The following is a 13,228-nucleotide window of genomic DNA, read 5'->3' as shown; positions in this document are numbered from 1 at the left end:
CTGCCATTCAAGAAGATTAGCCTCGTATTTTGTGTTGAATACTATGGCTACTTCTTCTTTTCCTTGATTGTCATTGCCTGAATATAACATTTTGTATTTATTGCTCAGAAAGAACTCGCCAGTTTTGGTCTTTTTTGTTTCAGTCACCCCTGTTATGTCGATCTGGTACTTATCTAATTCCTCAGCTAGCTCCATTTCTTTGCCATTCAGGCTTCTTACGTTGATAGTATTGATCTTTAACTCTGGTGATGTTGAGTTTGGGTTTGTTTTCAGATTTGTTCCAGTAGCTGACTTTTCGCTGTTCGCCCTGGTTCCCTGGCAAAAACAACGGGGGCCTTGTTTAACCGGGCGATGCCCCAGCCGGCATTAAATTCTGTCTTGTTGTACCATCATTTTTTATTTTGGTTTAACCAATAAGAATACAATTTGGTCGGCTAAATCCCAAATTGCCAGCCCATCCTCGTTCGTTCAGTATCCAAGTAGATACCCAACAGGGTGCACCACGAGAAGGTGAGGATTGGACATTAGGTCAGAAGCCCTGGTCGGTTCTCCGCATTCCGTTAAAGGCTATGTGGAGGTCTCCTCTCAGTTATACAGCTTTGACCCTTAAGCACCCCCTTTATTATTATATTATTATATTATTATATATAATAATAATACATATAATAATAATATAGTAATTTTTACATTTTGTATATAATAATAACGAAAATTTTGTATATAATAATTTTTTCTATACCCAAATTCGATTAGTGAGCCTATATACATTTTAAAAATAAATATTCCTATCTTTTAACCAGATTAGACGAAGAAATTCGTGAAAAAGATCTGCTTTGCAGAAGAAAAAAAATCATCTTTCATCAGGACAATGCACCTACCCACAAAAGTGGTTTGGCAATGGGAAAATTAAGGGATCTGCACTATGAATTGTTGGAACATCCACCCTATTCTCCAGATTTGGCTCCCTCTGACTTCTGTCTCTTCCCAAAACTAAAACTCTTTCTCACTGGTCAGCGTTTTTCTTTGAGTCAAGAGGTGATTGCAGCTGTAGAGGGGTATTTTGCAGATCTTACTGAGAACCCCTACAGAGGTGGGACAATAACGCTGGAGCATCGCTGGAATAAGTGTATTAGTCTTAAGGGAGATTATGTTGGAAAATAAAAATAATTTTGAAATTATAAATTTGTTTTTTCATTGTTAGGCTGAGAACTTTTCAGACCACCCTTGTATTTTCTCTAGTTTGGGGGTTAACAATCATGGTATGCCAGTGTTTCTGATCTTTTTTCATTTAAACAAATATATTTGATTTGTATTTCTAGTCTTATATTTGTTATTATTATTTTTTTTTTCCTAGGTAAGTTACATGGAGATTTATTGTGAACGTGTAAGAGATCTTCTTAATCCAAAAAATAAACACAATCTTAGAGTAAGAGAACATCCTCTTTTGGGACCATATGTGGAAGATCTATCCAAATTGGCTGTTACTTCGTACCAGGATATTCATGATTTAATGGATGAAGGAAACAAAGCTAGGTAAATATCACTCTATATCTATATCTCTGAAAAATTTTACTTAGTAGTTTGAAACAGATTCGGCATCATGTATACTACTTCTGCGGATGTTTACTCAGGTAGATTAATTTATTTCAGAGAAATAATAATGTGACAACATTTTAAATCCTTTACAATACTTTGTCTAATTTCTGTTCATATTCATATATCTTTCAAATGATATCTGTCATTTTAATTATATTGTGGTGGTAAACTCCCAAATTAGTGTAGTTGTTATGTTGCAGAGTTGGGTGGTGTTATATTGCACCCTGTCTTCTTTTTGATGTTTTGCCTTGACCTGTCATAGTCAAGTTACTTCCATTCATATAAACATTAGTAATGTTGTACTAGAGTGGTTTTATACTAGAGATCTTACTATATAATTGTTGTCTGTCATTTGCATGTGTTCTCTGACCAGTTCAGTTGTTCTGTGAATAGGGAGAGAGAAAGCGAATTTCAAATAGGCATGTGTGTTATATGCAAAGTTATTATAAATAATTTGGTGATATTTTTACATTCAGTGTTATTATAAATCATTAGGATTATTTTGCAAGGTGTTATGCATACAAACATGAAACAAAAAGTAGATAAAGGAGAAACTCAAGTTTCATCTGAGGATGTTCAGCATGTGATCTGCTGGTTATTCTGCAAATGTCCATGTATTATAATAATTGAAGTCTATTTTTATTGAAGAAGATTAGCAACTCCAGTTGAATGTGAAGCTGGTAGCTGGTATTTCATCCCCCCCCCAACATTCACACATGTTCGTGCGACCTTAGTTCTGGACATTTCTCTAGCCAAGAAATAGCTTGTGAAGGGGGTGCTTAAAGGTCAAAGCTGTATAACTGAGAGGAGACCTCCACATTGCCTTTAAAGGAATGCAGAGAACCAACCAGGGCTTCTGACCTAATGTCCAATTCTCACCTTCTCGTGGTGCATCCTGTTGGATATCCACCTGGATACTGAAATAACGAGGATGGGCTGGCAATTTGTGATTTAGCCGACCAAATTGTATTCTTATTGGCTTAAACCAAAATACAAAATGATGGTACAACATGACAAAATTTCATGCCTGCTGGGGTGTCGATCGGTTTAACAAGGCCCCTGTTTAACCGGTCCATTTGTTCCACTAGTTGACTTTCCGCTGTTCCCCTGGTTCCCTGGTGAAAAGCGAAAAGTCAACTACTGGAACAAATCTGAAAAAACACCCCAACTCAACTTCACCAGAGTTAAAGATCAGTACTATCAACATAAGAAGACTGAATGGCAAAGAAATGGAGCTAGCTGAGGAATTAGATAAGTACCAGATCAACATACAGGTGACTGAAACAAAAAAGACAAAAACTGGTGAGATCTTTCTGAGCAATAAATACAAAATGTTATATTCAGGCAATGACAAGGAAAAGAAGTAGCCATTGTATTCAACACTAAATACAAGGCTAATCTTCTTGAATGGCAGGCAGTCTCAAGTAGAGTAATGTGGGCAAATATGAGAATGGGGAACTGGACAATGAGACTTATTTGTGCCTATGGTCCCACAGAAGGTTCTACTAAGGTAGAAGTGGAGGAATTTTTTGAGGATTTAGAGAAAACAGCTGACACAATGAAAAAGGAAAAGCTGGTCCTTGTTGGACATCTAAATAGCAGAGTAGGAAATGATTGTCAGACATACAAAAATATATTGGGAAAATTTGGAGAAAAGAGCAAAGCTAATAATAATGGCAAATACCTGTTGGATTTCTGCTCAGGACATGGTCTGGTTATTACTAACACCATGTTTCAACATAAAAATGTGCACAAATTCACATGGAGAGAAGAGAAGAGGCAAGGAATAAGAAAAGTCTCATTGACTATATTATTGTTGATAGTGATGTTTTCTCCCTGGTGCAGGACACCAGAGTGTACAGAGGATTTGAAATTGGAAGTGATCACTATTTAGTCTTGGGATAAAATCGAATTTCATATCGAAAAGAATAACATGTAAGAAAGTTTTAAAGCGAATAAAAGCTGAGCAGCCCTCAGATGTGAACTGTAGACTAAAATACACAAAAATTATTGAAGAAAAAATGAAAGAGTTTGAGAACAGGAACCAAACCTTAGATATTCAGTGGCAAGCCTTGAAGAAAAGCTTGATTGATTCAGCCAGAGAGGCATGTGGTGAGGGTGTCTGCAAGGATGGAAAAATCAGAACTCCATGGTGGAACACAGAAAGTTAAAGAGGCAGTGAAGGAAGAGAAGAAAGCATATCAAAAGTTCCTGGCAAATAAGTCAGCTTGTGCTCTTAGAGAATACAGAGACAAATGTAAGAAAGCTGAACACTGTGTAAAACTAGCTAAACAAAAGTCATGGGAGGACTTTGGCAAGAACATGGCAAATAAATATCAAAAAAAGGCGGTAAGATATTCTGGAGGTTGTTGAAGAAGCTCAGAAATCGAGGAAAGAGTGCTGTAAAAGGAGTTAGAGATGATAAAGGTGAAATGAAAATGGAAGAAAACGATATCCTTGAAGAATGGATTAATTACTTCGAAAAATTGCTAAATGAAACAAGCAGTGATAGCACAGTGGTAAAGATTCCTCAACAGGCATACTGTCAGGAATACATATCCATACTTGAAGTAGAAGAAGCCATCAAAGGCTTGAAATGTGGAAAGGCAACAGGTGTAGATGATATTCAACCAGAAATGCTGAAGTATGGTGGTATAAAAGTCTTGCAGTGGCTGCACTGCATGGTTTAGAAGGCCTGCACAGAGGAACTAATTTCCGATGATTGGAGTCGAGCTCTCATAGTACCCATATATATAAAAAGGGAAATAAAACTGAATGTGAGAATTACAGGGGGTATTTCCCTGCTAAGTGTTCCTGGTAAAATATATGCATGTATATCAGGTTCAATGTATATCAAATGGTCAGGTGCAACCTAGCAGAATATTGTCTGCTCTGAACTACCACAATAGACTATGCTTGTAATGCATAGGCAGTATGCAACAACAAAGATTCTAATCTGACCAACAAAACATATCCCATACCATTATGGTGTGACATATTTTGTTGTTTGTTCAGTGATTCAACTATTAAGCATGGTGCATATTATATATGCACCATGCTTAATAAATGGAGTATGGCTCCATGTATTATAAATTAATACATAGAGCCATACTTACCAGACTAGCACACCTCTTTACTCCTAGTGTCCATAGATATGCCTCTGTACTGGATATATAGGGATGAAATAGGTGAAAAGATTTAGGTTTAAAACCTGTCTAGGACATAAAGAACCTTTATATAAGCACTTTTTAACTGAAGTAAGTTAGGCAACTTCAGGTTGAGATAGCAGGACTTTTCCTCTCAAAAGCTTAGGTTTTCCATCTTGAAACAGACAAATAAGCTTGAAGAATGCAGACAAGTTGGACATAATAAATTGGCCTTATAGCTTTTGTTGCATGGACTGTGATTCCAAGCAACAAAGTCTATATCCCACCTTATGGTGCTCCGCTTTTCAATGATCTGCTCATATGACACTTTCAATTATGGTCAATGCTCATTTATATGATGCTGCATTCACTCATATGACAGTTTTAGGGACACGATACTCCCATGAATCACTCAATGTGTAGTTTTTGTGAACCGTTTGTTTATGCCTGTCTTGCTTCTTCTCGCTCTGTCTCGGTCATTTGCTGTGAATTATGAGTTATTGGTTATAACTGTTATTTTATTGTTGATAATGGCGATAAAATTCAAAGTAAGGGTGCTGTTGCTTCTAGTGAAAAGAAGATGCATAAACATATTACATTACATATTAAGATCAAAATTATTATTAAATTTAGTAATGATGGTGTACTGGGATAAGCCACAGCTACGCTTACCTCACATTACTGTTGTTACAGTTGTTAAAAACAAAGATATGTGAAAATTGATACACTAGTTAATATTGCTGCAGTTATCTGTAATTGTAACAGTCTTGCAGAATTGCTGAAATGGAAAAACTTTTAATGGTATAAATTGATGGACCAAACTACCTACTCAGTGCATTCCCTTAAGACAAGCTGTTCAGAATAACTTTTTCATTCGCAAAAATTTTTCTGAATATTTTTTTTGTAACTGGAAATTAATGTTTTATTTTTGTCATTATATTAGTGCTTAAAAATGTTATTAAATGATTACATGCATCGACAAGTGGAGAAAAAAAAAGGACAGTGATTTGCTATATGATGAAATTCTCTATATAACACTAGTCTAGAACTTAATATGCCATATGATTGAAAGTATGCCTTAATATCAGTAATGATCTCCACCTTGGAAAGTTTATACACATGAGAGTATAGAAGAATATTGTTCTCACATTTCCCAATTTTGTATAGCATCATTTTGACAAGATCACAATTTTGTTTAGCTACAGTTACATTGCTGTTTTTATATATATAAAATCCACATGATAAGTTGTTGAACCTAAATCATACTGCAGCTGTATGTAACCTTGAGTTAAGGGGAAAAGGAAGCTGTTGATATTTTTCTTGAAGAGCTGGAGAGTGAGCAGAAGCAGGTTCAGTGGATTTGAAGCTGGACCACAAAAGGATGCTAGGCAACCATTGCTTCTGTTTTAACAAGCAAGGAGTTCAGATTAATAACGGATGCCATTTCAGTTGAGCAGTGGCCTGGAAGTACCTGTAGAAAAGACAGCCAATATGAACCATCTGTGGAATCACTGACTCACTTCAACCACTAGGTTGAAGTGAGTCAGTGAGAAAGGAATCATTGATCAGTTGTATCATCCTCTTCTGAATAACATCAATGAGTTTTAGGGAGATTATTGATCGGTGCATTATGTCAAGCATCAGAACATTATTTGAAGACTGGGGAGATTTGTGAAGTGTCATTACTGGAGGTGAAAACTAACATTCTTGAGTGGAAAAGGATAGCAAGGTTTTTTACAGGTTGAAGAAGTGATTGATGTGTGATATTTGGAGAAATAAGAGATAAATATCACTCCAAGATAAGCGATCTGATCCTGTCTAGCGCAGTTGGTATCAAGCAGTGAGGAAAGTTGAATTGAGATCTTTTTTGTGTGTGTGGGTGGGTGGAGGAAGGCAGGACATTATTTTCAGTAGCATTGAAAGTGACTAGATTACTCTCACCCCATGTAGATCAGTGTTTAAAGCACTGACTGTAGAGGATTTTCAAGCTTGGGATATTTGGATTCTCTGAAGCCATCAACTGAGTAGGAGCAATGGAGCATTCTGCCAATGAAAGAAGGTAATTTATGTATAAGTGAGAGAGCGAGAGAGAGAGAGGGTAAGTGAAAATACTTTGGAGCACTCCTGCAGTGGTGAGGTAATTCTAAGAGAGGAAACACTCCACCATTACATGTGGCGATTGTGATGGTAGAAGATAAAGGATTGCAGTTTGCTTACGAGCCTTTCATACCAGATCTGACAAGATGCTCTGGAAATGCCAAGAGTAATAGCACAGGTTTCTCCCAAATCCAGTCCATGGTATGTGTGTCCAGCGATGAGTGGCTTAGATTAGGAGATCTACTGTGGATCTGGAGTGGTGGAATCCATGTTAATGACTATAAATAAGTGGTGGATCCCCATGTTGATGTGTTAAATCACATAGGACACATGCTAGTTCTAGAGCCACTGGAACTGGTGGGCTTTTGGTATGTAGTGTGAAATTCTCCTGATGTGTTTCTTTTGAAAGACCAGAGGAGGGATGTGGCTCCATTTTTGTTAGGACAGAAAGTGAATTTGTCTTGGTCATTTACTCACAAGTTGGAAAAGAATGCTGCCATAAGGTTGGCTTTACTTTTAGATGTCACCCAGTTGCAAGAAAGCATGACTGCTTTTTGCACAGGAGATGGATTCCTGCATTTGGCCCCTTTCAAAATATTTGGATTTGTTGATTCTTTTTTTTTTTTTGCATGTGTTGTGTGCCTCAGTTGAAGTCACATCCCCGGTGACCTCAACTACTACTTGTCCAAACTACATTTTAGATAATTCTTTCCAAGAAAGCCAAGCATTGAATTTCCACTGTTTGATTTGCACTGGCTAAAAATTTCATTACCAGATTTCATGTGCTGTCTCTGTAGCCTCTCCAAATTAGGATAACCCTAACATCTTTGATTACTAACCTCTGAAGTTTATTTTTTTCATTCCAAATACTCAGTGAGGTGTTATCTTAAAAGTGTGTGTGTGTGGGGGGGGGGGGTGTTTTCAAAGTTCACAGCCTAAACCTGACTTTCCTTTTCCAGTGTGCTGATCAATCTAGTAGGAATGTCAAAGTATTTAGCATTAGCAATCACCTCATGGATGTAACAAATTGCAACCTCATCCAGTTTCATTTCCTTTAATATGGAACACCCTTTCTCTGAGCCATTTTCAGTCTTGTGTCCTTTGTTATTAGGATGCCAAATGGGGTGACGTCTGGTTTCCTTCTCATGATCTGATTACTGTTTACTTTCTCCTAATCCAAATGCTTTCTCAGACTGATAACAGAAATAATTCTTACTTGAATGATGGTATTCATCTTCTATTCCACCATAAATTCCTTACCACTGTCCAAATCTTAGTTTTTCAGTAATGTAAAAAAACCATTAACAAATCAAAATGTGATTTTGAAAAGGATCAGATTCAGAAAACTTAGGATAACTTAAAATAGCAGTTGAGACTTCTGGTCTCTTGCCAGCCAAATTCATTGTCAATAAACTGTTGTCTGATTCTTACTTCAGGTTTCTTAAAATCATGGCAAAATTCATCACAGCAATAATCTGTTCTCACTACTGGAGGTCCACTAATTAGTAGTAATTAGTATGGATTCATCTACTCTTGTTCCACAACAGATCTAACCCTTGCTCACTTTTTGATACAAGCCATGGAAAAGTTTGGAGAAATTCAAATGGTTACTCTTAACATTTCTAGGCCATCTGATTAGGTCTGGTATTCATCTATGGTATACCAAAGCAGTTTATTAACGTTTCCTTTTCAGTTTTTAACACAGATTAAGATCTGGTATATTATTGACAAAGTAAATTCAAAATCGCAAATGAAAGTGTTTGAGAACAGGAACCAAACCTTGAAGATTCAGTGGCAAGCCTTGAAGAAAACATTGATTGATTCAGCCAGAGAGGCATATGGTGAGGTTGTCTGCAAGGATAGAAAAATCAGAACTCCATGGCAGACACAGGAAGTTAAAGAGGCAGTGAAGGAAAAGAAGAAAGCATATCAAAAGTTCCTGGCAAATAAGTCAGCTTCTGCTCTTAGAGAATACAGAGAGAAATGTAAGAAAGCTAAAAACTGTAAAACTGACTAAACAAAAGTCATGGAAGACTTTGGTAAGAACATAGAAAATAAATATCAAGAGGATGGCAAGATATTTTGGAAGTTGTTGAAGAAGCTCAGAAATAGAGGAAAGAGTGTTATAAAAGGAATTAGAGATGATAAAGGTGACATGAAAACTGGAGAAAAATATATCCTTGAAGTATGGAGTAATTACTTCGAAAAATTGCTAAATGAAACAAGCAGTGATAGCACTGTGGTTAAAAACACTCAACAGGCATACAGTCAGGAATACATACTTGAAGTAGAAAAAGCCATCAAAGGCTTGAAATGTGGAAAAGCAGCAGGAATAGATGATATTAGACCAGAATGCTGAAGTATGGAGGTATAAAAGTCTTACACTGGCTGCACTGCATAGTTCAGCAGGCCTGGACAGAGGGACGAATTCCCAATGATTGGAGTAGAGCTCTCATAGTACCCATATATAAAAAGGGAAATAAAACTGAATGTGAGAATTACAGAGGTATTTCCCTACTGAGTGTTCTTGGTAAGATTTATGCAAATATTCTTGAGAAACGGTTGAGAAGGATTGTGAAAGAAAAACTTGGTGAAGAACAAGCTGGATTCAGGCCAAATAGAGGCTGTCAGGATCAGATCTTCACTTTACGACAAATAGTCGAGAAAGCATGGGAATATAACAAAGATCTGTATTTAAGTTTTGTCGATTTGGAAAAGGCATATGACAAGGTGCCAAGAGAGAAGCTATTCAATACGCTGCAGTTATATGGTGTCAATGGGGCATTATATCAAGCAATACTTAGTCTTTATTTGAGTTGTAAGTCAGCAGTTAGAATTGAAGGAAGTACAGGAAGATGGTTTAATGTTAAATCTGGTGTGAGACAAGAATGTACATTATCCCCTCTGTTATTCATTATCTATATGGATCACATTATGAAGGAGAGTGGTATTAAACATGATATCAAAATTGGAGATGTTAATGTCAGCTCTTTGCTTTATGCAGACGATGTTATACTTCTAAATAAATCTGCTACAAGTTTGCAAGATTCCCTGACTAAATTGAATAGCTGATGTAATAGATATGGTATGAAGGTCAGCATTAAAAAGACAAAGACAATGAAAATAGGCAGAATCATTGAAAATGTCAACTGTGTTGTGAATGGAGAACCTGTGGAACAAGTAAAACATTTCAGCTACTTAGGCACGATTTTTAGTGAAGATGGTAAATTAAATATAGAAATAGACAACAGAATCAACAAAGCTGGTATGGTAGGAAGTCAATTGAATAAATTCATATGGAATAAGAGAGAAATTAGTCGGAACACTAAATTAGCTGTATACAAGACAGTGTTCAAACCAGTTTTAACTTATGGATCTGAGAGCTGGGTCAGATGTAAAACACTTGACCAAAGGCTAGAGACCGCAGATATTAGAGTCCTGAGAAAAATTAGAAGCGTGAACAGATGGCATCAATGGCAATATCATATTAAAAACGAGGATATTAGGAAAGAACTTGACGCTGTCAGCATCCAGGAATGCGTTAGCAGAGCTAATCTCAGGTGGTGTGGTCACTTAAACAGAATGGGCTGGGAAAGATTAGCAAAACAAGTGTTCTCTGCCAGGTTGGCAAGAAAACAACTCGGAGGATGACAGAGATATAGGTGGATATTGATATGGTAAAAAGTGCCTTAGATGATAGAAATATAATCTAATCATTCTTTTCTAATCAACGGCTGCTATGCTTTATCTCTCTTACTATATCAACTTCCTCTTCAGAAATGCAATCTTTCTGCAAATGCACTACTGGCTGACTTGGCAATGAGATGAAAAAAAGAAAATTATTGTTTGTTGTGTAACAAGACTATAGTTTTTACAAATGTGAAACTGCATTGGAAATTTCAAAATTTTCTTCTCAGTTTTTTTTAATTACAGAAAGAAATTAAATTGAAATAAAATTCAATTAGAAATACTGCAATGAAATAGTTTGTTAAAAAAAAAAAAAAAAAAATCAGCTAACGCCTTTTTATTCCCGTATATACGGGAGTAGGCGAGGCCATTTAGCCCTATCTAACTTTTGGAGACTGAGTGGGCAGTTCAATCTCCACTGGTACCCAATCAGAGACAGATGGCCCAAGGCTATCACTAATTAAGCGGTACGCAGTGAAGAGAGACGGCTCAAATGTGCCGCCATCTCGTGGTCTCTAACCCTAACACAATATATTTAATGTCTGAAATAATGTGGGTTCTACGGTCGATTTTCTTGAGTTTACAGGACGAAAAACCCGAGTTTCCGGGAGGAAAAACCTGCTTGCCAGTGCCAGAGATCGACTAACTCGGGAACCGGTCGAAAAAAGGCTTAGAAAAATTTCCTCTAGTCGCCGACTAGACTCGAAACCAAGACTTCCTTCGTGCGGCCTAGCGCGGTGGTATGCAAACGCCACATCCACTGAGCTACACAGGCTTTATAATAACAAAGGCTTAATAGTTTGTTATTATTTATTTATTTAGCGTATGGCTCACACATGAAAAGTTACATTACATTAATCCTTAATATATATAGACATATGTACAATAAGAAGACATAATACAGTCATAAAAGAGACACTCGAGAATCAAGAATAGGCTACAACTGAATGTCTAGGTTGATTATCCAGTCGACTGCACTTGGTGTAGCATGGATGAAGTCTGACAGGTTTCCACTGTATGCATGTAGGACACATTCTGCTATAATATGATTAATTGTCTGGCAGGGGTGATCCACAGTCGCACCTGGGTGAGGCAGTCATGCCCCATTTGTAAAGGTGGTCTGCACATCTGCCATGGTTGGTGCGGATTTGGTTAAGGGCAGACCGAGTTTTCCGAGGTAGGTCAAAACCCGAAGTTATCTGTGTTGGGTCCACTAATTCATGGAAGATCCCTGTTGAAGTGTTACACCTGGACTCTTTCCACTTCTCCTTCATGTTGAAGCTTGTCTCTGCAAGATTTTTTGCTGTTAAGATTGGAGGGTACCTTGACTTTAGCCTTTTTATTTCTAGGGGTGTGATGTCTTCATGGATTAGAAGATTTTGGATTTCCATGATTTTGCTGTATTCATGTAGAAGAAAGTTGGGTCTGCAGATGTATGGAGGCAGGATGTTGCTTAGCACTGGGAGCCAGTAGGTTGGGGTTGATTTTACAGTTCCAGAAATAAGGCGCATAGTGGTGTTAAGCTGGGCATCAACCAAATACACATGGGCGCTGTTCAGCCATAGGGTGAGCAGTATTCAGCTGTAGAGAAAACGAGGCCAAGAGCAGTGCAGCGAAGCGTTGTTGCTGAGGCACCCCAAGTTGTTCCACATAGTTTTTGCAGTATATTGTTTCTTGTTTTTAGCTTGGATGCTGTGTTAATGAGATGTGGTTTAAAAGATTGTGTTCTATCTAGAGTGATGCCCAGATATTTCGGGAATCTGTTGTAGTGTAACAGTTTGTGGTTGAAGTAAACCATGAGTTCTTTGTTAGCCTGGTTATTGTTCAGGTGGAAGCATGAAACTTGTGTTTTGCTAGGATTCAGGCGTAATCTCCATTTGCTGAAGTATTCCTCTAGGACTGCAAGGTCGTTAGTGTATCTTTCATTGTAGTAAAATTGGTGTGTCCGGTGGCTAGAGCAATGTCATCAACATAGCAAAACTGCTTAGAGGCTGTATGAGGCATATTTGCGATGTATAAGTTAAACAGGAGGGGAGCCAGAACTGACCCCTGTGGTAATCCATTATCCAGTGTTCTTTGTTTGCTTTTGTTCTCGTTCATCCACACTTGGAACAGGCGGTTGCTTAGCATGTAATCGATTAGTTTTGCTATTGTTTTGCAAGGGACTGCACGAAGCAGCTTGCAGACTGCGCCATGCCTCCAGACTGTGTCATAAGCTGCAATAAGATCTACAAAAGCTACAGCTGCTTTCCAGCATTGTTGGTAGCCTGCCTCTATATGTGTGGTGAGTGACAGAACCTGATCACAGCGTGTGATGTATGCGTTCTTCTGCTTTTATAAATATGCAATTGTATTCAGTTCATTTTATGGTTTTAGCATAAACAGCTTTTAGTGTTTAAGTGTTCTTATTTTTTTATACATCTTTAACTTAGAAATAGTTTGTAATATGCCTTAACTATGTAAAGATTTTTATACAAAATATTATTAAAATAAATTCTAATTATAAGAAATAATGCATTATCATTTGACATATGTTTACATATATAATAAAACTAAAACTTATTGTTTCCTTTTTAAGTAATTATTATTATTTTTTTAAATTGGCTATTTGCTAAAAGTTAAAATGTAAGATAATCTGATATTGCTAAATAGCATATATCCTACACCAGCACAGAGGACTACTCAGTAAGCTACTGACTTAT

The 13,228-nt window shown here is 37.1% G+C and overlaps 1 protein-coding gene across 4 annotated transcripts in view; it reads left to right on the top strand.

Moving 5' to 3' along the window:
* The window catches only part of unc-104 (kinesin family member unc-104), a 942,286-nt gene that overhangs the window by 145,215 nt on the left and 783,843 nt on the right, over positions 1-13,228 (top strand). For all 4 annotated transcript variants that reach the window (XM_090394094.1, XM_090394092.1, XM_090394093.1 and 1 more), the window contains exon 7: positions 1,355-1,533. In XM_090394094.1, coding sequence (XP_090250220.1) covers positions 1,355-1,533 — 179 coding nt within the window. The remainder of the gene's footprint in view (positions 1-1,354; positions 1,534-13,228) is intronic.

Source organism: Typopeltis vanoorti, chromosome 6, assembly GCF_054136105.1.
Source record: "Typopeltis vanoorti isolate ZY-2024b chromosome 6, IOZ_Tvanoo_1.0, whole genome shotgun sequence".
NCBI classification, from domain to species: domain Eukaryota; kingdom Metazoa; phylum Arthropoda; class Arachnida; order Uropygi; family Thelyphonidae; genus Typopeltis; species Typopeltis vanoorti.
The sequence above is the reverse complement of the archived record's forward strand: the minus strand, read 5'-3'. Positions and strand labels throughout refer to the sequence as shown.